The sequence below is a fragment of the Leucoraja erinacea genome, chromosome 4 (genome assembly GCF_028641065.1).
Source record: "Leucoraja erinacea ecotype New England chromosome 4, Leri_hhj_1, whole genome shotgun sequence".
Lineage (NCBI taxonomy): Eukaryota > Metazoa > Chordata > Chondrichthyes > Rajiformes > Rajidae > Leucoraja > Leucoraja erinaceus.
The window spans coordinates 55,094,186-55,120,680 of record NC_073380.1 but is presented as its reverse complement, the minus strand read 5'-3'; the positions used below and the strand labels follow the sequence as shown (position 1 = coordinate 55,120,680).

General features: G+C 45.1%; 1 protein-coding gene across 1 annotated transcript in view; it reads right to left on the bottom strand.

Moving 5' to 3' along the window:
• Positions 1 to 16,365: 16,365 nt before the first annotated feature.
• The window catches only part of mtdha (metadherin a), a 79,953-nt gene continuing 69,823 nt past the window's right edge, over positions 16,366 to 26,495 (bottom strand). Inside the window, exon 12 of the mRNA XM_055634316.1 lies at positions 16,366 to 16,576. Coding sequence (XP_055490291.1) covers positions 16,506 to 16,576 — 71 coding nt within the window. The 3' untranslated portion in view covers positions 16,366 to 16,505. The remainder of the gene's footprint in view (positions 16,577 to 26,495) is intronic.

The following is a 26,495-nucleotide window of genomic DNA, read 5'->3' as shown; positions in this document are numbered from 1 at the left end:
TTTCTACAGCTATATTAATAGCAAAAGGATAACGAGGGATAAAATTGGTCGATTAGAGAGTCAGAGTGGACAGCTATCTGCAGAGCCAAAAGAGATGGGGGAGATATTGAACAATTTCTTTTCTTCGGTATTCACCAAGGAGAAGGATATTGAATTACGTGAGGTAAGGGAAACAAGTAGAGTAGCTATGGATACTATGAGATTCAAAGAATATGAAGTACTGACACTTTTGAGAAATATAAAAGTGGATAAGTCTCCAGGTCCGGACAGGATATTCCCTAGGACATTGAGGGAAGTTAGTGTAGAAATAGCAGGGGCTATGATAGAAATATTTCAAATGTCATTAGAAACGAGAATAGTACCGGAGGATTGGCGTACTGCGCATATTGTTCCATTGTTTAAAAAGGGGTCTAAGAGTAAACCTAGCAATTATAGACCTGTTAGTTTGACGTCAGTGGTGGGCAAATTAATGGAAAGGATACTTAGAGATAATATATATAAGCATCTGGATAAACAGGGTCTGATTAGGAACAGTCAACATGGATTTGTGCCTGGAAGGTCATGTTTGACTAATCTTCTTGAATTTTTTGAAGAGGTTACTCGGGAAATTGATGAGGGTAAAGCAGTGGATGTTGTATATATGGACTTCAGTAAGGCCTTTGACAAGGTTCCTCATGGAAGGTTGGTTAAGAAGGTTCAATGGTTGGGTATTAATGGTGGAGTAGCAAGATGGATTCAACAATGGCTGAATGGGAGATGCCAGAGAGTAATGGTGGATGGTTGTTTGTTAGGTTGGAGGCCGGTGACAAGTGGGGTGCCTCAGGGATCTGTGTTGGGTCCACTGTTGTTTGTCATGTACATCAATGATCTGGATGATGGTGTGGTAAATTGGATTAGTAAGTATGCAGATGATACTAAGATAGGTGAGGTTGCGGATAATGAAGTAGATTTTCAAAGTCTACAGAGAGATTTATGCCAGTTGGAAGAGTGGGCTGAAAGATGGCAGATGGAGTTTAATGCTGATAAGTGTGAGGTGCTACATCTTGGCAGGACAAATGAAAATAGGACGTACATGATAAATGGTAGGGAATTGAAGAATGTAGGTGAACAGAGGGATCTGGGAATAACTGTGCACAGTTCCCTGAAAGTGGAATCTCATGTAGATAGGGTGGTAAAGAAAGCTTTTGGTGTGCTGGCCTTTATAAATCAGAGCATTGAGTATAAAAGTTGGGATGTAATGTTAAAATTGTACAAGGCATTGGTGAGGCCAATTCTGGAGTATGGTGTACAATTTTGGTCGCCTAATTATAGGAAGCATGTCAACAAAATAGAGAGAGTACAGAGGAGATTTACTAGAATGTTGCCTGGGTTTCAGCAACTAAGTTACAGAGAAAGGTTGAACAAGTTAGGCCTTTATTCTTTGGAGCGCAGAAGGTTAAGGGGGGACTTGATAGAGGTCTTTAAAATGATGAGAGGGATAGACAGAGTTGACGTGGATAAGCTTTTCCCACTGAGAGTAGGGAAGATTCAAACAAGGGGACATGACGAGAATTAAGGGACAGAAGCTTAGGGATAACATGAGGGGGAACTTCTTTACTCAGAGAGTGGTGGCTGTGTGGAATGAGCTTCCAGTGAAGGTGGTGGAGGCAGATTCGTTTTTATCATTTAAAAATAAATTGGATAGTTATATGGATGGGAAGGGAATGGAGGGTTATGGTCTGAGCGTAGGTATATGGGACATGGGGAGAATACGTGTTCGGCACGGACTAGAAGGGTCGAGATGGACTTTTTTTCGTGCTGTAAATTGTTATATGGTTATATAACCATATAACCATATAACAATTACAGCACGGAATCAGGCCATCTCGGCCCTACAAGTCCATGCCGAACAATTTTTTTTTCCCCTTAGTCCCACCTGCCTGCACTCATACCATAACCCTCCATTCCCTTCTCATCCATATGCCTATCCAATTTATTTTTAAATGATACCAATGAACCTGCCTCCACCACTTCCACTGGAAGCTCATTCCACACCGCTACCATTCTCTGAGTAAAGAAGTTCCCCCTCATATTACCCCTAAACTTCTGTCCCTTAATTCTGAAGTCATGTCCTCTTGTTTGAATCTTCCCTATTCTCAAAGGGAAAAGTTTGTTCACATCAACTCTGTCTATCCCTCTCATCATTTTAAAGACCTCTATCAGGTCCCCCCTTAACCTTCTGCGCTCCAGAGAATAAAGACCTAACTAATTCAACCTATCTCTGTAACTTAGTTGTTGAAACCCAGGCAACATTCTAGTAAATCTCCTCTGTACTCTCCACAATGGTTATATGTTATATGGTTATATGGTAGTTGAGGCCAGTTCCTTGGCTATATTTAAGAGGGAGTTAGATGTGGCCCTTGTGGCTATGGGGATCAGAGGGTATGGAGAGAAGGCAGGTACGGGATACTGAGTTGGATGATCAGCCATGATAATGTTGAACGGCGGTGCAGTCTCGAAGAGCCGAATGGCCTACTACTGCACCTAATTTCTATGTTTCTATGTTTCTATGTTCTTTATCTCTCTACATCACTGTCTCTATCTCTCCTTTCCCTTTCCCACGACTTTCAGCCTGAAGGAGGGACTCGCCCCGAAACGTCACCCATTCCTTCTCTCCAGAGATGCTGTCTGTCCTGCTGAGTTACTTCAGCTTTTTGTATCTATCTACGGCTTAAACCAGCATCTGCATTTCCTTCCTACACACTTCTGCTTTTAAGACAGATACAAAATGTTGGAGTAACTCAGCAAGTCAGGCAGCATCTCTGGAGGGAAGCAATGGGTGATGTTTCGGGCCGAGACCCTTCTTCATCACCCATTCTTTCGCTCCAGAGATGCTGCCTGACCCGGAGTCACTCCATCGTTTTGTGCCTATCTTTGGTGTAAATCAACATAGAAACATAGAAATTAGGTGCAGGAGTAGGCCATTCGACCCATCGAGCCTGCACCGCCATTCAATATGATCATGGCTGATCATCCAACTCAATATCCCGTACCTGCCTTCTCTCCATACCCTCTGATCCCCTTAGCCACAAGGGCCACATCTAACTCCCTCTTAAATATAGCCAATGAACTGGCCTCGACTACCCTCTGCGGCAGAGAGTTCCAGAGATTCACCACTCTCTGTGTGAAAAAAGTTCTTCTCATCTCGTTTTTAAAGGATTTCCCCCTTATCCTTAAGCTGTGACCCCTTGTCCTGGACTTCCCCAACATCGGGAACAATCTTCCTGCATCTAGCCTGTCCAACCCCTTAAGAATTTTGTAAGTTTCTATAAGATCCCCTCTCAGTCTCCTAAATTCTAGAGAGTATAAACCAAGTGTATCCAGTCTTTCTTCATAAGACAGTCCTGACATCCCAGGAATCAGTCTGGTGAACCGTCTCTGCACTCCCTCTATGGCAAGAATGTCCTTCCTCAGATTTGGAGACCAAAACTGTACGCAATACTCCAGGTGTGGTCTCACCAAGACCCTGTACAACTGCAGTAGACCCTCCCTGCTCCTATACTCAAATCCTTTTGCTATGAAAGCTAACATACCATTCGCTTTCTTCACTGCCTGCTGCCATCTGCAGTTCCTTCCTACACAATCCTGCATTTAAATGAACTTGTCTTGAGACACTACTTTAGAGATACAGCATGGAAAGAGATGCTCCATTTCTCTCTGATTCACTTTCTATCAATGTAGAGTAAACTATCAAAGCTAGAAACAAGGAACTGCAGATGCTGGTTTACAAAGAAGGACACAAAGTAACTCAGCGGGTCTCCAGAGACTCTGGAGAACGTGGATAGGGGATGTTTCGCGTCAAGACACTTCTTCAGGGCTTCAACTACTGAAGCTACTCTTTAGACTTGAGAGATACAGTGCAGAAACAGGCCCTTTGTCCAACCTTGTCCCTGCCGACCAGTGATCACTCTGTGCACTAATACTATCCTACACACTTGGGACAATTTACAATTTCACCAAAGACAATTAACCTACAAACCTACATGTCTCTGGGATGTGGGAAGAAACTGGAGTACCTGGAGGAAACCCACACGGCCACAGGGAGAACGTACAAACTTCGTGCAGACAGTACCCATCGAACCCAGGTCTCTGGCGCTGTGAGGTGTAAGCTGCCTAAGCGAAATATGAGCTGCTGTTTCTCCAATTTGCGTTGGGCCTCACCCTGACACTGGAGGAGGCCCAGGACAGAAATGTCAGCGTGGACATGGGAGGGGGAGTTAAAGTGTTTAGTAACCAGGAGATCAGGTAGGTTTAGGCAAACTGAGCGGAGGTGTTCAGTGAAACATTTGCCGAGCCTGCGCTTGGTCTCGCCGATGTATAGGAATCCACACCTGGAACAGCGGATACAGTAGATGGGGTTGGAGGGGGTGCAAGTGAACATCTGCCTCACCTGAAAAGACTGAGGGAGTCCTTGGACGGAGTCGAGGGAGGAGGTATAGGGACAGGTGTTGCATCTCCTACTGTTGCAGGGAAGGTACTGACATTGAAGAGGGTCCCGAAGAGGTTTACGAGAATGATCCTGGAGACGTTTGGGTTAAAAGATGCTGAGCTTTTGATGGCACTGGGCTTGTGCTCGCTGGGGTTTAGAAGGATGAGGGAGAACCTCGTTGAAACTTACCGAATAATGAAAGGCCTGGATAGAGTGGATGTGGAGCGGATGTTTCCACGAGTGGGAGAATCTAGGACCAGAGGGCGCAGCCTCAGAATAAAAGGAGGTAGATATGCAATGGAGATGAGGAGGGATTTCTTTAGTCAGAAGGTGGTGAATCTGTGGAATTCATTGCCGCAGACAGTTGTGGAATCATTGGATATTTTTTAAATGGAGATTGACAGATTCTTGGTTAGTAAGGGTGTCAGTGGTTATGGGGAGAAGGCAGGAGAATGAGGTTGAGAGGGAAACATTTTTTCAGCCGTGATTGAATGGTAGAGCAGGCTCAATGGGCCGAATGGCCTAATTCTCCTTCTATGTCCCATGGTCTTGAATAGTACATACAGTACATAGCTACCTTCGAAGGACCCAAACCCTTACAATTATAATTGCCGAAATGTACCAGCATTTTCATGCAGTCACACCACTAACTGCATGAATCTAACTTTCCTCAAAAGATATTAATGTTGGAAGATTACTGAAAAGTTATTAAGGAGATTAATAAGTGTTATGGAACCAGTGTTAGGTAGAGTTAAAATAGGTTAATCTGCTCCAATAACCTAAAAATAGGAAAGAATGATAATAAAATGGGGCATTTTTATAATGATACTAGACTAAGTGGGACCCGTTGGGTCCCTGTCACAGGGGGGGCCTGGTCCCCCAAAGCAACCCATTCCCCAATGCAAAATTCCACCACTCATCCCAACTGCGCAGGCATGGCTCTTTTCCCCTCATCCCCAACACTCTCTCCACCTCCTCTTCACCCTCCCTTTTCTCTCCCCTCTCCTCCTCCCCTCTCACAATCCCTCCCTCACCTCTCCTACCCCCTACACTCAGTCACTCCCACCCTCCCTCCCTCCATAACTTCTCTCCCCTCCCTACCCCCCTTCTATCTCTCTATCCCCCTCCTCCCCTAGCCTCCCTCCTCACCTCCCCAGGATCTCGAGGTTACCGCTCCTCTCCCTTCTTGCGTGCCCCGGAGCAACATCAGCCGTCGGCACCCTCAGAGCCAGGCTCAGGGCCCAGGGGGATGGCGGGAGGGGTGTGTGGGCTAGGGGGAGGGGGGGGTGTGGGGGGAGAGAGGTGTATGAGTGGGGGGGCGGGGGGAGGGAGCTCAGAGAAAAGACGGGGGAAGAGCCATGGGGGAGAGGGGGGTTTCACAGGGGAGGGGGGCAGGAGCCAGCGAGGGGGACCAGAGGGGAAGGGGCTGGTGCTGGCAGTGTGATGGGGACTCACAGCGGGCGCTGGTCGCCGCTGGTCGTTCTCCTCCGCCGGGGTCAGAGTCTCCGCTTTCTGGTTAGCGACATCGGCGACTCCGCGCCGCTTCCAGTGACTCTGAAAATTGAGTCTGGTTGGAGACCTCCGCCGGCCATCCACAGCGTCCCTCAGCTCCAGTAAAGACAGGAGAATACACCAATCCACGCGGCGCTGACTGGCAGGAGAGGAGATCGATCTGCGCATGCACGGTTTACATTTTTTTTTTAACTCACTAACTTTTACAATATACCACCAATCGGAACGAAACTTGTTGCACCTGCAGCACAGAAGAACGGTGAGTGAGCTGGCAAAAAATCGTAGCGCTATCGTGTACTGTTTCTGCACAAATAGAAAGACCGTGCAAACCGGAAGTGCACAAGATCAGAGTTTTAGTTATGTATAGATAGATATATAGATTAGAAGGGTGAAAATCCATTCAAACAAATCTGGCATCTACTAACCATAGAGTCCTAATAATGCGATCTCCCAATTATCAATATCCCAGCTAGAAACAAGCCATTCGGCCCAACCTGTCCATGCTGACCAACATGCTCCATCTAAACTTGCCCCATTACCCCACACCATATCCCTCTAAACCTTTCCTATCCATATGCCAGTCTAAGTGTCATTTAAATGTTGTTACAGTACTTGCCTCAATTACCTCCTCCGGCAGCTTGTTTCATATACCCACCATCCTCTGTATGAATGTTGCCTCTCAGGTTCCTGTCACATTTAAACTTTAGAGTTTAGACAGCATGGAAGCAGGCCCTTCGGTCTACAGGGTCTGTGCCGACCAGCGATCACCCCGTGGATTAACATTATCCTACACACTAGGGACAATTTACAATTTTTACCGAAGCCAGGGGGAAACTGGAGCACCCGAAGAAAATCCACGTGGCCACATGGAGAACGTACAAACTCCACACAGACAGCACCTGTAGTCAGTATGAAACCCGGGTCTCTAACGCTGCAAAGGCGGCAACTCTACCATTGCGCCACTGTGCATCTCTATATGGATGAGATTAAGAGAAAGATACAAAGTGCTGAAGTAACTCAGTGGGTCAGACAGCATCTCTGCAGAACATGGGTAGGTGACATTTTGGATTGAGACCCTTTTTGACACTGATGGTAAGAGGGAGGAGAAATCTGGAAAAGAAGTGGACTTGGGACAAAAGCTGGAGATAGGTGGATACAGGTGAGGTGGCAGATGGGTGGACATAGGACACTAAATTGTGAGAGGCATAGATATGGTTGCCATCATTGGCGGATGAAGCATGTACGATCGTGGCATTTAAGAGAGTTGGCTGTGCATATCGATATAAAGGAAATGAATTATGTACAGTGAACTGTTTCTTCCCAACTGTCATCAGGCAACTGAACCATCGTACCAACAACTAGAGAGCGGTCCTGAGCTTCCATCTACCTCATTGGAGACACTCAGACTATATTTAATCGGACTTTACTGAACTTTATCTTGCATTAAACATTATTCCCTTTATCCTATATCTGTACACTGTGGATGGCTCGATTATAATCATGTATAGTCTTTCCACTGACTGCTTAGCATGCAACAAAAGCTTTTAATGCCCCTGTCCCACTGAGGAAACCTGAACGGAAACCTCTGGAGACTTTGCGCCCACCCAAGGTTTCCGTGCGGTTCCTGAAGGTTTTTGTCAGTCTCCCTACCTGCTTCCACTACCTGCAACCTCCAGCAACCACCTGCAAACCTCGGTACACGTGACAATAAACTGAACTAAACTAAACTAGATAAGAGGTGGTCTTGGCATCATGCTCGGCATAGTGACAGCCTCCACAGCTGAATTCCAAATTCCCCGCTCTCTGGCTAAAGAAATTCCTCATCTCCTTTCTAACAGCACGTCCTTTTATTCTGCGGCTGTGCCCTCTGGTCCAGGACTCTCCCTCTAGTCAAAACATCCTCTCCGCATCCACATGCATGAAGAAACAGCAGATGCCGATTTATACTGAAGATAGACACAAAATGCTGGAGTAACTCACCGGGTCAGGCAGCAGCATCTCTGGAGAAAAGAGATAAGTAAAGTTTTGGGTTGGAACACTTCTTCAGACTTGAGAAGGGTTCTGCCAGTCTGAAGAAGGGTTCCAACATGAAACGTCACCTATTCCTTTTCTTTGGAGATGCTGCCTGACCCACTGAGTTACTCGAGCATTTTGTGTCTGGCCCCACATCCACTCTATTTTGGCTTTACACTCTTCTATCACACCCTTGCTGTTGCCCTGGGAGAGGGAAACCAAACAGAAAATCTAAAAATATATCTGAAACGAGATGTAGGAAATCCCCCACTGGCTCGGGAAGGAAGCTTGCGTTGCCAGCTGCACAGGACAGTGGTAACACGAACTATCAGTGTCTGGGATTTCACGCTTGACATCTCACCTTTGCTTTGTAAGCCAGCGGACCATCCATGTTCACTGCCTGGCACAGTGGCACAGCTGGTAGAGCCACTGCCTCACAGCACGAGAGACCCGGGTTCGATTCGACTCGGGTGATGTGTGTGTGTGTGGTGTTTGCATGTTCTCCCTGTGACCACGTGGGTTTCCTCCCACATCCCAAAGACATGAGGGTTTGTAAGTTAATTGGCTGATGTAAATTGCCCCCTAGTGCACAGGGATGAGAAAGTGGGATAACATCCTATAGTGTGAATGGATGATCGCTGGTTTGCGTGGACATGGTAGGCCTGTCAGTCTGAAGAAGGGTCTCGAACCGAAGTGTCACCTATCCTTTTTCTCCAAAGATGCTGCCTGACCCATTGAGTTACTCCAGCACTTAGTATTTATCTTTGGCATAAACCAGCATTTACAGTTCTTTGATTCTACTAAAGTTCTCATTGATATTGGTTTGATATTGTCACGTGTGCAAAGATACTGTGAAAGACTTTGATTTGTGTGCTACCCCAGTCATAATATGCAAACTGACTGATTAGCACGCAACAAAAAAGCTTTTCATTGTACCTCGGTACACGTGACAATAAACTAAATTAAACTAAACTAAACATCTGCAGTTGTTTGTGTCTCCTTGTTCCATGTGTTATACAGTTCATGGCAAAACCTTTAACCACATTGATGTACAGATGGACCTTGGGCAGCAAGTCCATAACTCCCTGCAAGTTGCAACACTCGTAGATAGAGTGGTTAAGAAGACATCAATTATGGTATCCTTGATGTGGTATCCTTGCCTTCATATGAGTATAAGATTCAAGAAGTCATGTTACAGCTGTATAAGACATTAGTTCTTCAAGCTTCCTTCCCGAGCCAGTGGGGGATTTCCTACATCTCGTTTAAATGCATTTCGTTGTCTCTGTACTGTACACTGACAATGACAATTAAAATTGAATCTGAATCTGATAGTTCGCCCGCATTTGGAGTCTCGTGTGCAGTTCTGGACGGTCCATTACATGAAGAATGTGGAGGTTTTGGAGAGAGTGCAGGGGAGGTTTACCAGAATGCTATCAGTTGGACAAATTTAGATTGTTTTCTGTGGAGCATCAGAGGTTGAGGGGGAAATGGATAGAAGTATTTAAAATTATGAAAGGCATCGATACGGTAGACAGTCTGCACCTTTTTACCCCAGGGGGGAAATGTCAAGGACTAGAGGGTATAGCTTTAAGGTGAAAGGGGCAAAGTTAAAGGAGATGTGCGGGGCACGTTTTTTACACAGAGTGTGGTGGGTGTCTGGAACGCGCTAGCAAGGGTGGTGGCGGAGGCAGATGCCATAGTGGCAATTAAGAGGCTTTCGGATAGGCACATGAATATGCAGGGAATGGCGGGATATGGATCACGTGCAGGCAGAAGAGAATAGTTTATCTTGCACCCTGTTCGGCATGGAGTTTGTGGGCCGAGGTGTTGCACTGTGCTGCACTGTTCTTTGTTCATGTTGTCTTGTCATCCCCCACCACTAGAGGGAGGTGGTAGCAATGGAATCTCAGTCTTGTCTTCGGGGAACCTTGGTGAACGAGGATCACTGCAGCCAGCAACATCTTCAGCCCGACAACCTTCTCCGAAAATGAAGCAGTCAATGCCTGCAACACTTAGACAGGGGTTGGGAAGAGGCATGAAAGAAATGAACCACAAATACCACGCGGCAAAGTGGCGCAGCGATAGGGTTGCTGCCTTAGTGACAGAGACCCAGGTTTGATCCTGACTGCGGGTGCTGTCTGTACGGAATTTGTACGTTCTCCCTGTGACCTGCATGGGTTTTCTCCGGGATCTCCGGTTTCCTCCCACACTCCAAAGACATACAGGTTTGTAGGCTAATTGGCTGGGTATAATTGTAAATTGTCCCTCGTGTGTAGGATAGTGTAAGTGTGCAGGGATTGCTGGTCGGCGCGGACTCGGTGGACCGATAGGCCTGTTTCCACACCGTATCTCTAAACTAAACTAAACTAAACTAGGGAATGACTATGCACCAATGCTGTTGCTGGCAGATCCCTCAGAGACAACAGACATTGTGGGCCAAAGGGCCTGTTGTTGTGCTGTACTGTTCTATGATCTTTTTCCATTGAATGTCACCTATCGATGTTCTCTGGACATGTTGCCTGACCCACTGATTCCATTCCATTCTGTTGTAAAATCCAGATCCAGGTGATGCCTGATGTGCTCCAACCCTGGGCCTAAGTCAGGAAGGTACTGGGTGACATGCCCATTCGAGAGACGTAAGCAAACGTAGTGAAGAAGGCTTCTGGCATGCTTGCCTATAATGATGGAACATTACTAACTACAACGCTAATGATTGTATGTATAGCCGCTGAGAATGTTGCAGGGAATTTTGCAAAATAGCTCGTTTTGTATATTTAAAAAAAATTCGGAATAAAGTTTATTTTGGTTACAAAAAATGTTTGCCTTCACCAGTCAGGGTATTCAATGCAGGAAAGACTCAAAGTGCTGGAGTAACTCAGCAGGTCTGGCAGCATCTCTAGAGAAGACAGATAATTGACATTTCAGGTCAGGATCCTTCTTCAAACTGTTGAACACACTGTCTGAAGGGATCCAGTCTGAAGAGGAGTTCCGACCTGAAAATACACCTACCCATGTTCGGGAATGTGTTCCGACCTGTGTTGATATTCTAGCATTACATCTTTCCTTGGTAAACCAGCATCTATAGTTCCTTTTTTCTACATCAGTACAGGGGTTGGGACATCATATGGTAACTGTACAAAACACCAGAGAGACCACACTCCTGTATTGTCCACAGATCCAGTCACCCAGACAGAGGAACAGCTCTGCCCAAGACCGCAAGAAATTGCAGTCAGTGTAGATGTAGCCCAGACCATCACAAAGATCATACTCCCCACCATTGACTCCATCTACACTACATGCTGCCTCAGAAAAGCAGCCAACATAATCAAAGACTTGTCCCACCTTGGTTATTCGAGGATCTAGCATGACGGAGGAACTGAAGGAAATTCACATTAGTCATGAAATGGTGTGGGGTAAACTGTTGGGACTGAAGGCTGATAAATCCCCAGGACCTGATGGTCTGCATCCCAGAGTACTCAAGGTGGTGGCCCTAGAAATCATAGACTCTGGATCAGTTCCTGTGGACTGGAGGGTAGCTAATGTAACCCCACTTTTTAAGAAAGGGGGGAGAGAGAGAAAACGGGGAACTAAAGACCAGTTAGCCTGACATTGGTAGTGGGGAAGATGCATGTCCATTATTAAAGATGTAATAGCAGCGCATTTGGAAAGCAGTGACAGGATCGGTCAAAGTCAGCATGGATTTATGACGGGGAAATCATGCTCGACTAATCTGGAATTTATTGAGGATGCAACAAGTAGAATGGATAAGGGAGAGCCAGTGGATATGGTGAATCTGGACTTTTAAAAAACCTTTGACAAGGTCCCACACAAAAGATTAGTGTGCAAAATTGGAGCACATGGTATTGGCGGTAGGATATTGACATGGATAGAGAACTGGTTGGCATACAGGAAGTAAAGAGCAGGAATTAACGGGTCTTTTTCAGAGTGGCAGGTAGTGACTAGTGGGGTGCCGCAAGGCTCAGCCCTGGGACGCCAGTTATTTACAATATATATTAACGATTTAGACGAAGGAATTAAATGTAACATCTCCGAGTTTGCGGATGACACAAAGCTGGGTGGCAGTGTGATGGAAGCTGGGTGGCCGGTGTGAAGAAGATGCTGTGAGGCTGCAGGGTGACTTGGATAGGTTGGGTGAGTGGGCAGATGCACGGCAGATGGAGTGTAATGTGGATAAATGTGAGGTTATCCACTTTGGTGGCAAGAAGGCAGATTATTATCTGAATGGTGTCAGATTAGGAAAAGAGGAGGTGCAACAAGACCTAGGTATCCTTGTACATCAGTCACTGAAAGTAAGCATGCAGGTACAGCAGGCAGTGAAGAAAGCTAATGGCATGTTGGCCTTCAGAGGTAGAGGATTTGCGCATACTGCAGTTGTACAGAGCCCTGGTGAGACTGCACCTGGAGTATTATGTGCAGTTTTGGTCTCTTAATTTGAGGAAGGACAAAGAAACATAGAAAATAGGTGCAGGAGTAGGCCATTCGATATGATCATGGTTGATCATCCAACTCAGTATCCCATCCCTGCCTTCTCTTAATACCCCCTGATCCCTTTAGCCACAAGGGCCACATCTAACTCCCTCTTAAATATAGCCAATGAACTGGCCTTAACTACCTTCTGTGGCAGAGAATTCCAGATTCACCACTCTCTGTGTAAAAAATGATTTCTTGCTGAAGATAGACACAAAATGCTGGAGTAACTCAGCGCGACAGGCAGCATCTCTGGAGGGAAGAAATGGGTGACGTTTCAGGTCGAGACCCTTCTTCAAACATTGTAGGCCTGTGTCAGTCTGAAGAAGGGTCTCGACCCAAAACGTCACCCATTCCTTCTCTTGAGATGCTGCCTGTCCTGCTGAGTTACTCCCGCTTTTTGTGTCTACCTTTGTTTTAAATCAGCATCTGCAGTTCCTTCTTACACAGGACATTCGTGCTATTGAGGGAGTGCAGCGTATGTTCACCAGGTTAATTCCCAGGATGGCCGGCATGACATATGATGAAAGAATGGATCGACTGGGCTTATATTTGCTGGAATTTACAAGGATGAGTGGATATCTTATAAAAACATTAAAAATCTTATGGGATAGTACAAACTAGATGCAGCTAAAATGTTCCCGATGTTGGGAGTCCAGAACCAGGGGTCGTAGTTTAACAATAAGGGGCAGGCCATTTAGGACTGAGAGGAACATTTTATTCAGCCAGAGTTGTGAATCTGTGGAATTCTTTGCCACAGAAGGCAGTGGAGGTCAATTCACTGGATGTAATCAAGAGAGTTAGATATACTGTAGCTCTTAGGGCTAAAGGAATCAAGGGATATGGGGGGAAAGCAAGAATGGGATACTGATTGTGGTTGATCAGCCATGATCATATTGAATGGCGATGCTGGCTCGAGGGGTCGAATGGCCTACTCCTGCACCTATTTTCTATGTTTCTATCCCTTCTCCCCACTCCCATCTGGAAGAAGGTACAGAAGCTTGAAATCGTGCACCACCAGACTCAGGAACAGCTTCTTCCACGCTACAGTTGGAAGGGAAAGCACTGTAAGGGGGGTGACAAAGGGAATGTGGAGCAGTCCATGTGATAGTCATACAGTGTGGAAACAGGCCCTTCAGCCCAACTTGCCCGCACCTACCAACATGTCCCATCTATATTAGTCCCACCTGCCTGCATTTGTTCCATATGCCTTTAATCCTGTCCTATCTATGTACTTGTCTAAATGTTTTTTAAGCGTTGCGATATTATCTGCCTCAACTACTTCCCACAGCAGCTCGTTCCACACATCCACCACTCTTTGTGAAAGTTACCCCTCAGGTTCCTATTAAAGCTTACCCACCCTTCCTCTGGTTCTCGATCCTGGGCAAGTGACTTCCATAAGATTACCGCTCAGCCTCCTGCACTACAAGTAATAGAGCCCTGCCTCCTCAACAACACCCTATAGCTCAGGCCCTCGGGCCTGAGCAACATCTTCTTAAAACTTGTCTGCACCCATTCCAGCTTGACAGCATATTTCCTATAACATGGTGCTCTAAACTGAACACAATACTCTAAATGTGGTTTCATCAACATCTTGTGTAACTGCAACATGACCTCCCAACTTCTATCCTCAATAACTTTGGGGATTAAAAGGGAGGAGGGGGTGAAGATGTGCAGGTTGGTGGAACTTGTTGAGAGTGGAGTGATGAATGCAGAGGCTGGGAAGGTGATAAACGAGGTCTGGAGAAAGCTATTCTTGTTCATAAGTTCTAGGAGCAGAATTAGGCCTACTCTGCCATTCAATCATGGCTAATCTATCTTTCTCTCTCACCCCATTCTCCTGCCTTCTCCCCATGATCCCTGACACCCATACTAATCAAGAATCTGTCAATCTCCGCCGTAAAAATACCCAATGACTTGGCCTCCAAAGCTGTCTATGGCAATTAATTCCACAGATTCACCACCCTCTGACTAAAGAAATTCCTCATTATCTACTTTCTAAAGGCACGCCCTTTTATTCTGAGGAAATGCTCTCTGGTTCTACACTCTCCCACTAGTGGAAACATCCTCACCACCTACACTTTATCTAGGACTTTCACTATTCATTAATGATCTGGCTAGTACTCCTCTCCCCCCTCCCCCCACCTCCCTCCACGTCTTCCTATGCCAATTTACCTCTGCTCTATTCCTGACTCCAGCAAATAATCCCCTCCAAGTGTGGCTTAACTAGAAACTAGCTCACACTAGACTGGGTGGAACAAAATGTACACAATGCATACACATTAATTTGCTAAATTTATTTCAACAAATCAACTTAGAAATTCATTGCATTTTAACAAACTTTAGAACATGTAAACATACTTGCTATGTTTCTGAAACAGTTATAAATACATTTGTTTAACTTTAGTAATCAAGGAAATTACAAAAGCACAACAAATACCACGTCGTAACCAATTATGGCCGGTTATCGGGGGTATAATGACCATCATTTAAACTTTGCAAAATCTTAGCAGTCTGGACAACTCAGGAAGAGCCTCGACACAGAAGATTAGTGGACATTAGTATCAGTTAGTTTAATGTAGGCCCCATTCATTCCCACTGTGTGGCTTTGAACATCTCATACCAATTTAAAGACAACAATCATGGCTTGATAAAATCAGGTTAACTCGAGGCAGAGGTTGAACCTACTTCTGGTCTTTTATCGAGAGAATGTAGGGCTGGTAAAAGTCATTAAACAATGCATGTGGCTTTGCATGCACTAGTTATTTCTTCACAACACTTAGACGCCAACACTGCAAAGTAGAAACTGGGAATTTACCTGCGTGGTTATGGTTTAGGCTCCAACCTGCCTATTTACGTTTAATAATTGGAGTTTTTTCTCCTTTAGTATTTGTGCTTCAACTATCTTCAAACCTTGCAGTTCAAGTGATTCCATTTGTCTTCCACTAACTTTGTTTCACCCCCCTCTTTTCCTGGCCTGTCGATGCATTAGTGATGAACCCTGCAAGCAGCCGTTCTGCTGTCCCCTTCCCGACGATCCGCTTAGTTTACGCTGCTGCCCCAGACGCCTGCGACCGACTACACAGCGGCGTTGACACACCCGGGTATGTTTGGGGAGAGAAGCCGGGGATTACGTGCAGAACCAGGCCGTGGGCTGGGCAGTCCCGATCATCAGCGACGCAAGATTACTTTCAGAAAACATGCCCAGCGGGTCATCGTTGCCCTGCTCGCTTTGGAGTTAATCCGCATGAAGCACCCCACATCCCTGGCAAATTTTTCCCATCCCACAATTTTGAATCAGTCTTTAATAATTTGAAGCAAATTGCAATTTTCTTTTAATATTTCTTTCTAAGCTACAGGTTAAGGCAGTAAAATGTAATTCCTGATATAAATTGAGATTCTTTCCACAAATATTAAAGCTATCTAAATATTCACTTCAGTTCTCCTTCTGTTTTTTTTAAATTTTGCTCAACCCTACATGGTTGGAACACCATGCAGTCTATGTTTATTAGCGTTTTGTTAAAGCGGTGTGTTTGCCCTCCCCTCCCCTCCCAATGTTAACAGCAGTATCCTCCCCTTGCAAATTAAAATCTGGAGACAGTGGAGGGGGGTGGGGGAAAGGGAGTGGAGCTAGAAACAAAATTCCAATGTCATTCTCAAAATCAGCCCTGACCTCAGGTTCAGGGAAGGGTTCTTGTGTGGAGCTAATGGTCATGTGACTTGGTTCTCCAGATATTTCTGAATTGCTTAAAAAAAAAATTAAATGTAAAAATCACACGTTTCCCCAGTGTCAACAAACTTTAGACCCAGCATGAGTGGCCGTAAACAGCATCAGTGTATTTCACTTGAAGTTTCTCACATCGTATCAAATCAAGTAGCTCATGCGCTTTGCAATAGGTTTTTAATAAAAATTACAGTCAAATTTTTCTATAAAATTCTGTACATTTTCACAAATTATTGCATAAACAGATTTCTTCAAGATCATTTTGCATAACAACTGATCACTGAATACAAAATAAAAACCTCATGTTTCCCTTCTTGCTCTCTTCTTCTTCTTAATCTGCTTCGGTGATTCCCAACTCCCTTCAGATTTTGCTGAAACAAGAGGAAAACAAATATACATTTTATTTGTGGGATCCAGACACTGCCATATTCATTACCCTCGAGCTGCTTTATGTGGGAATCAACACGCATCTCTGCAACGGGATTCTCGACTTCCTGACCAACAGACCCCAATGTGAGAATAGGGTGATACTCAACACTGGTGTTCTCAGCCCCCCTTCTTTACTCCTTGTACACCCACGACTGTGCAGCCAAGTACAAATCTAATTAAATTTACAAATTCGCAGACGACACCACCGTTGTGGGCCAGATATCAAATAATGATGAGAAGTACATAACGATCGAGAACCTCGTGTCCTGGTGCCAAGACAGCAACCTTTCTCTCAATGTCAGCAAGTCATAGTGATCAACTTCATGAAGCGAAGCAGTACACATACCCCAGTTTGCATTGGCAGTGCTGAAGTTGAGATGGTTGAACATTTTAAATTCCTAGGAGTAAATATCACCAACAACTTCTACTGGACCACCTATTGAAGAAATGGCCAAGAAAGCACACCAGGACTTCTAATTCCTTAGAAGGATTAGCAAGTTTGGCATGTCCCCAACGACTCTCACCAACTTCTAGATGTGCCGCAGAAAGCATTTTATCGGGATGCATCACAGTTTGGTTTGGGACCAGCTCCACCCAAGACCACAAGAAATTGCAGAGAATTGTGAATGCAGCCAAGACCATCACACAAACCAACCTCACTTCCATTGAAAGGTCTCGACCCGAAACGTCACCCATTCCTTCTCTCCAGAGATGCTGCTTGGCCTGCTGAGTTACTCCAGCTTTTTGTATCTCACTTCAATTGACTCCATTTATACCTCACGCTGCCTCGGCAAAGCCAGCAGCATAATCAAGGATGAGTCGCACCCTGATCACAACCACTTCTCCCCTCTCCCATTGGGCGAAAGGTATAGATGTGGGAAAAGGTACACCTCCAGATTCAGGGACAGTTTCTCCCAGCTGTTATCAGGCAACTGAACCATCCTACCACATTTAGAGAGCAATCCTGAACTATCATCTATCTCATTGGAGACCCTCGGACTGCCTTTGATCATACTTTCCTGGCTTTATCTTGCACTAAACGTAATTCCCTTTTCATGTATCTGTACACTATTAATGGCTTGATTGCAATCATGTATTCTCTTTCCGCTGTCTGGTTCGCATGCAACAAAAACTTTTCACTGTACCTCATTACATGTGACAAAGCTAAACTAAACTAACTAAACTTCAAGAGTCGGGAGCAATAAATTGTCATTCCTACCGACAAAAGCACAATTAAATTCTTATTTCAGCAGCACATGGAGTCTTACAGTGTGGAAACAGGCCCGTCAGCCCAAATTGCACATGCCAACCAACACGCCCCATCTACACTAGTCCCACCCGCCTGCATTTGGCCCATATCCTTCTAAACCTGTCCTATCCATGTACCCATCTAAATGTTTCTTAAACGTTGTGATAGTCTCGGCCTCAACTACTTCCTCTGTCAGCTTGTTCCAAACACCCACCACCCTTTGTGTAGAAAAAGTTACCCCTTAGGTTCCCATTAACTCTGTCCTCTGGTTCTTGATTCCCCAACTCTAGGAAAAAGAAGGCACACAAAAATGCTGGAGAAACTCAGCGGGTGCAGCAGCATCTGTGGAGCAAAGGAAATGGGCAATGTTTCGGGCCGAAACCCTTCTTCAGAAAAATAACCTGTGCATGTATCTGATCTATTTCTCTCATGATTGTCTACACCTCTATAAGATCACCCCTCATCTTCCTGTGCTCCAAGGAATAGATTCCTAGCCTGCTCAATCTCTCCCTGTAGCTCAGACTCTTGAGTCCTGGCAACATTCTGGTATCTTCTCTGAACCGTTTCAAGCTCCTATAACATGGTGACCAAAACAATTAGGCACCATCACATCAGGCAGTAAAGGCAATAATACGTGTGGAAAGATCAAAGCAAGACTTTAAAAATGGGATGTTTGCTTTTAAAAGCCACTCATAATTTGTTTTCCTTTTCACATCCAACATCCCCACTGGCACCAAGAGTCAAGAGTGTTTAATTTTCTATGTACCAACAATGGAACAATGAAATTCATACCTGCTGCAGCATAACAAGTCTGTAAATGCAATATATTTAGATAATAAACAAAAACAAAAAAAAAAATAATTACCAAAGGTTTCAGAAGGCAAATCCAGAGTCAGTCATACAGCACGGAAACAGGCCCTTTGGCCCAACTTGCCAATGCCGTCCAAGCAGGCACGTGCCGTGAGTAATTACTCAGGGTAGGCAGTCAGTCGGTTTTTTAAAAATCTTAAACCGTGCAGGCGCAGATTGTTCTCTCCGTTTGCTGTCAGTCGACTTTTATAAACCCAGATTCAATTTTAATTGTCATTGTCAGTGTACAGTACAGAGACAACGAAATGCATTTAAAGCCAAATCTCTTAATAAAGTACCGTATTTTCCGGCAATGAAAACGCACCCCCATTTTGAGTTGCTAAATTTTGAAAGGCTGGTGGGACATAGAATTTCTCATGCTCAAAAAAATAAAAATAAAGAAAGCAATTTTCCCAAGGCTTCCAAATCTCCTTCATTCTGAATTACTGAATGGGTGGGGGGTGGAGAGTGACGGCAGGTGGGGAGATGGTGAGAAAAGCGGGAGCACACCGGGACAAGGTGAATCAGTTGTCATCTTATTGAATGACAATACTTGTTCAAGGGACCAATTGGGGGGAGAGTTCCTTTCACAGCGTGTGGGGAGTCTGGTCAGGGATAAAGCTGCGGGGAGGGCAGGAGCATTGAGAAGGAGGGGGTCGGGGATCATACCAGTAACTCACTCACCGCTGCCGCGGCGCTCCGGGAGCCGTTGTGGTCGGGGAGGGAAGTAGCTCGGTTGGCTGCGAGTGGCTGCTGGGACCGGACAGTGGACGCCACCTCAGCGCCTTCTGCCGGCCCACTCACCTCTGGCAGTGCTCTCCATCTGAACATCTCTCACCTGCCGCTTCCCGCAAATCCTTAAATTCCGACACCCGAGTAACCTCAATTGGTCCCTTCATCGCGCTGTCGGAATTGAAGGATTTGCGGGAAGCAGTTGACATGAGTGAGGCCGGCGAGCGGCAGGAGAGAGGTTTTCAGACGGAGAGCACTGCCAGAAGTGAGCGGGGACCGGCAGAAGGAGCTGAGATGGCGGGCGGCCGCTCGCAGCCACCCGAGCTGTCCGATCCACAATGTGGTGGCTCCGCGCCCGGAGCGCTGCGGCAAGTGAGTTGCTGGCATGATCCCCGACCCCCTCCTTCTCCCCTCCCCAGCGGCGCTGTCCTTTTACAGCCGCTTCCCAACTGCTGCCAGCAATGAGGGATACACTTGGCTATCCCACAGTACAACAACATAATTCTTGATGTTGCTGTACTGAGGGATAGCCAAGTCTATCTTTCTTGGTTAACAACCTTCCAACTTCGGCTTCCAAGACACATGTAAACTTTCGTGCCTTATTTTTGGGTAAAAAATAGCGTCTTCATTGCCGGGAAATACGGTATTTAAAAACATATAGCACCCAAGAAATCTACTTATGACATCATTTGTACACAAACTCCATGCTTCTCTTTTTGTTTCTTAAGAGATTACCTAAGATAATGGCAATCCATGTTTGAAAAAACCGCCAACAAACTTGCGCTGCGCAAGTTTCTTGGCTGCAATGCAATACTGCAAAGGCGGAATTTCAGCTGCCTTCAGTCCCCTGGAAATTGATGGCTTGAAGCAGCGCCGACGGCACGTGGGCTGCACAGACCTTCGCATGTTACATGCACTGAGGATGAAAGGCACGGAGAATTATGCTTACCTAAGAGATCGATCTCTTGGGTAAGCATAATTCTCCGTGCCTTTACTATTTATATTTAATAATTACCATTTTATAATTTTAGTCAGTGCAGGCAGTGCCTACCTTGCCTCCCCTGACGGCACGTGCCTGTGTCCAAGCTACCCCATCTACACTAGTCCCACCTTTCCTCTGAACCTTTCCTACCCAAGCATCTGTCCATAAAGATGTCGGCAAGGACGTCGACAGAACTCACGGCTTTGGTAGCACAACCAAAGGTGAAGCATGAAAATTCAGAAGAGAGCAAAAGCCAACATTCACAAAATGTGGAATTGTCAATGGGTTTGTAATTTAGATGGTTCTACAGAAATAGTAGCTGCTGTGGTGTGAATTAGAGCAGAAACAAATGTAGCACTGAGTATTCAACCAGTAGTAATGTTTCACTTGGCATGGAGTGAGGAATCAGCCCACGTGAATGGACACTTTTTTTTTTAAAAGCTATAATGATCACATGTGTTTATAAAGACCGCTTTATATTCATTTCTCTTCAGCCGTAAATTTCAGTAATGTAGTTCAAGTACCTGAATTAAAAATTAAGAAGTCAGGGTTCAGATCCCACCGTGGTGGGCAAATTCAGTGACAAACCTGAAAAATGCCCACACAGCTGTTGTACCGTAAAACGACCTCCAGGATTTTTTACAAAATTACGACTGGCTCATTAATATCCTTTCAGAAATCTGTCCTCCCATTCACTTTGTATTGCCAATATAGTCAGCACGGAAACAGGCCCTTCAGCCCAACTCGATCACGCTGACCAAGATGCCCTACCTAAGCTAGTCCCATTTGCCTGCGTTTTGGCCCATATCCCTCTAAACCATTCCTATCCATGGTTCAGTCCAAATGTATTTTAAATGCTTGAAATACATCAACTACAGTGCCCTCCATAATGTTTGGGACAAATACCTTTCATTTATTGATTTGCCTCTGTACTCCACAATTTGAGATTTGTAATAGAAAAAAATCACATGTGGTTAAAGTGCACATTGTCAGATTTTAATAAAGGCCATTTTAATACATTTTGGTTTCATCATGTAGAAATTACAGCTGTGTTTATACATAGTCCCCCCATTTCAGGGCACCATAATGTTTGGGACACAAGGCTTCACAGGTGTTTGTAATTGCTCAGGTGCGTAATAATTGCCTCCTTAATGCAGCTCGTCTTTCCATCACCTTTGGAAACTTTTATTGCTGTTTATCAACATGAGGACCAAAGTTGTGCGAATGAAAGTCAAAGAAGCCATTATGAGACAAGCCATTATGAAAAACAATAAACTGTTTTTAAAAAGGGACACCAGCCAAACCTTTGCCTTACCAAAATCAACTGTTTGGAACATCATTAAGAAGAAAGAGAGCATTGGTGAGCTTACTAATCGCAAAGGGACTGGCAGGCCAAGGAAGACCTCCATAGCTGATGACAGAAGAATCCTCTCTTTCATAAAGAAAAATCCACAAACGCCTGTCCGACAGATCAGAAACACTCTTCAGGAGTCAGGTGTGGATTTGTCAATTACCACTGTCCGCAGAAGACTTCATGAACAGAAATACAGAGGCTATATTGCAAGGTGCAAACCACTGGTTAGCCGCCATGTTACAGTTTGCCAAGAAGTACTTAAAAGAGCAACCACAATTCTGGAAAAAAAGTCTTGTGGACAGATGAGACGACGATTAACTTATATCAGAGTGATGCCAAGAGCAAAGTATGAAGGAAAGAGGAACTTCTCAAGATCCAAAGCATTCCACCTCATCTGTGAAAGACGGTGGTGGGGGTGTTATGGCCTGGGCATGTATGGCTGCTGAAGGTACTGGCTCACTTATCTTCATTGATGATACAACTGCTGATGGTGGAAGCATAATGAATTCTGAAGTGTATCGCCACATCCTATCTGCTCAAGTTCAAACAAATGCCTCAAAATCACATGTGGTTAAAGTGCACATTGTCAGATTTTAATAAAGGCCATTTTTATACATTTTGGTTTCACCATGTAGAAATTACAGCAGTGTTTATACATAGTCCCCCCAATTCAGGGCACCATAATGTTTGGGACACGGCAATGTCATGTAAATGAAAGTAGTCATGTTTAGTATTTTGTTGCATATCTTTTGCATGCAATGACTGCTTGAAGTCTGCGATTCATGGACATCACCAGTTGTTGGGTTTCTTCTCAAGTGATGCTCTGCCAGGCCTGTATTGCAGCCATCTTTAACTTATGCTTGTTTTGGGGGCTAGTCCCCTTCAGTTTTCTCTTCAGCATATAAAAGGCATGTTCAATTGGGTTTAGATCGTGTAATTGACTTGGCCACTCAAGAATTTATTATTTTTTAGCTATGAAAAACTCCTTTGTTGCTTTAGCAGTATGTTTGGGATCAATGTCTTGCTGTAAAATGAAGCGCTAGCCAATGGGCTTTGAGGCATTTGTTTGAACTTGAGCAGATAGGGTGTGTCTATACACTTCAGAATTCATTATGCTACTACCATCAGCAGTTGCATCATCAATGAAGATAAGTGAGCCAGTACCTTCAGCAGCCATACATGCCCAGGCCATAACACCCCCACCACCATGTTTCACAGAGGTGGTATGCTTTCAGATCTTGGGCAGTTCCTTCTCCCCTTCATACTTTGCGCTTACCATCACTCTGATATGTTAATCTTCGTCTCATCCACAACACCTTTTTCCAGAACTTTTGGAATCTTTTATTGCTGTTTATCAACATGAGGACCAACGTTGAGCCAATGAAAATCAAAGAAGACATTATGAGACTGAAAAACAAGAATAAAACTGTTAAGGGCCTGTCCCACGAGCATGCGACTGCATGAGGCAAGCGCGATCAAACCGGAAGCGGGGGCCGCGTGGAGGTCGAGTGATCCCGTACGAGCTGATGCGGTCGAGCGAAGTCCGCGGGAAGTTCTTGCTAGGCGTACGCTGTCGAGACGGTGCGTACAGCGGTGCGTACGGCCTCAATGCGGCTGCGGGCCGACAGGCCGTTGCCGCGCGGAATATTTGAACAGTGTCAATTTTTCGGAGCCCCGCGCGATGTTGGGACCAGCTCCGCACATTTCCATACGGCTCTGGCGATCGAAGTGGGACCGGCCCCGCGAGGCCGTACGGCTCAAGCGACCACGTGGGACAGGCCCTTTAGACACATCACGAAACCTTTGGCTTACCAAAATCAACTGTTTGGAACATCATTAAGAAGAAAGAGAGCACCGGTGTGCTTACTAATCGCAAAGGGACTGGAAGAATTCTCTCTTTCACAAAGAAAAATCCACAAACACCTGTCCGACAGATCAGAAACACTCTTCAGGAGTCAGGTGTTGATTTGTCAATGAGCACTGTCTGCAGAAGACTTTAGGAGCAGAAATACAGGGGCTACACTGCAAGATGCAAACCACTGGTTAGCTGCAAAAATAGGATGGCCAAGTTAGTTTTCCAAGAAGTACTTAAAAGAGCAACCACAGTTGAGGTTTGAAACATCATTAAGAAGAAAGAGAGCTCTGGTGAGCTTACTAATCACAAAGGGACTGGCATTTCATCTTTTAAGTACTTCTTGGCAAACTATAACCCGGCCATCCTATTTTTGTGGCTAACCAGTGGTTTGTATCTTGAAGTGTGGCCTCTGTATTTCTGTTCATGAAGTCTTCTGCCGACAGTGGTCATTGACAAATCCACACCCGACTCCTGAAGAGTGTTTCTGATCTGTCAGACAGGTGTTTGGGGGGTTTTCTTTATTATAAAGAGAATTCTTCTGCCATCAGCTGTGGAGGTCTTCCTTGGTCTGCCAGTCCCATTACGTTTAGTAAGCTCACCAGTGCTCTCCTTCTTAATGATGTTCCAAAAAGTTGCTTTTGCCAAGCCGAAGGTTTGGTTGATGTCTTGAACAGTATTATTCTTGTTTCTCAGTCTCGTAATGGCTTATTTGGCTTTCATTGGCACAACTTTGGGCCTCATGTTGATAAACAGCAATAAAAAATTACAAAGGTGATGGAAGGACTAGGAAGAAAGACTAGGTGCTGAGAGCTCTCTTTTTCCTGCATTCAAGAGGCAATCAAACACACCCGAGTAATTACAAACGCCTGTGAAGCCATGTGTCCCAAACATTATGGTGCCCTGAAATGGGGGAGACTATGGAAAAATACAGCTGTCATTTATACATGGTGAAACAAAAATGTATAAAAATACCCTTTAATAAAATCTGCCAATCTGCACTTTAACCACATGTGATTTTTCTTTTAATTACAAATCCCAAATTGTAGAGAACAGAGTCAAATAAATAAATTATGGGTCTTTGTCCCAAACATTATGGAGACCACTGGAGTTGATTCTTAACATACTTGGTTGGCATGGGCAAGAGGGGCCAAAGGGCCTGTTTCTGTGCTGTGCAGCTCCATGCCCTGGACAGACAGCATTCATAGTCAAGATCTAACCAGTGTCTTTACGGAATTTCTACATTGTCCCTGTAAATGTGTGGGTTTCCTCCGGGTGCTCCAGTTTCCTCCCACATTCCGAAGATGTGCGGGTTCGTGGGTTAATTGGCTTCTATAAATTGTCCCTAGCGTGTAGGATAGAACTAGTGTACAGGGATCGCTGTCGGGCGTGAATTCGATGGACCAAAGGGCCCATTTCCACGCTGAATCTCTGAACTAAACTCCACTTGATTTATCTTTCTCTCTCTCTAGCTGAGTGTTATCCATTCAGCGGAAAGACTATGCATGATTATAATCAAGCCATCTACAGTGTACAGATACAGGATAAAGAGAATAATGTTTAGTGCAAGATTAAGTCCAGTAAAGTCTGATTAAAGATAGTCCGAGGGTCTCCAATGAGGTAGATGGTGGGTCTGGTACGCTGTCTAGTTGGCGAGAGGACGGATGAGTTGTCTCTTAACAGCTGGGAAGAAGTTTTATTCGGTAGTATTCACAATCTATCCTTATACTAAGCACCCTTAGCACTCATTGCTTCCCCCCCCTGAAGTAATATCCTTTCCCTTGTTTGATGGGCCTCTCCACCAGACCCTGCCCCTAATATCCTGCTACATAACGACCCTAGACTGTGGCCCTCCACCACAGAGCCTTGGCTGCACCAAGCTTTGGTGTGTCCCTCAGCATGGGATGATCCGGTCGGCAAGATTCCCTGACAGACATCTCGCTCTGCTGGGAGACCAAGTTGCCCTGACCAAAGATCAGTCAACAGAACCGTGGCACTTTGTGGAGCACACAGTCAGCACTAAAATACCCAGTTATGTCCCATTTAACCAGAGAATGCAGTGATTTGCATGTATCAAAGCTATTTTGGGGCTGTGTTGTACCTCACACAGCATGTGTAAAAAGAATGGCAACTATAAATTGCATTCTGATGGCAGCACGCTAAAAATATAAGTGAGAAGCAAGAGCTACAATCAAAACTGCCAGTTACTAATTTGAGAAATCATTAGTCCCAAATACCCAGAAATAGTTCAGTGTCAAAACAACAATTCCCTTGACTCAAAAACAAAGCATTGACAGTGGGCTTGTGTGGCTGATCTGTCTGAGCATAAAATGGGGCAAAGGAGAGCTACAGTCAATTGCATGAACATTGCCTTGCTCCCTCACCATCAACATCCTCGTTGTCACCTCTGATAAGACACAACTGGACCAGCCATGCAAATACTGTGGCGATGAGCAGTTCCAGTGATTCACGTATCCTCCCGATAGTGGTAAAGGTGGCATAGGGTGTGCTTGCCTTCATCGGTCGGGGCATTGAGTATAAGAGTCAGGAAGTCATGGTGCAGCTTGATAGGAATTATGACCCAAAAGTGGGTGGTATTGTACAGAGAAGGTGGTTGTCCAAAATTAGAGCAGGATCTTGATCTGTTGAGCAAGTAGGCCGAGGAATGGTTGATGGAATTTAATACAGAGAAATGAGATGTGTTGCATTTTTGGACGTGTCTATCATGGGCAGAACCTACACGGTGAATGGTAGAGCTCTGCGGAGTGTTTTTGATCAGAGGGATCTAGGAGTGCAGGTACATAGTTCCTTGAAAGTGGAGTCACAGGTAGATAGGGCTATCA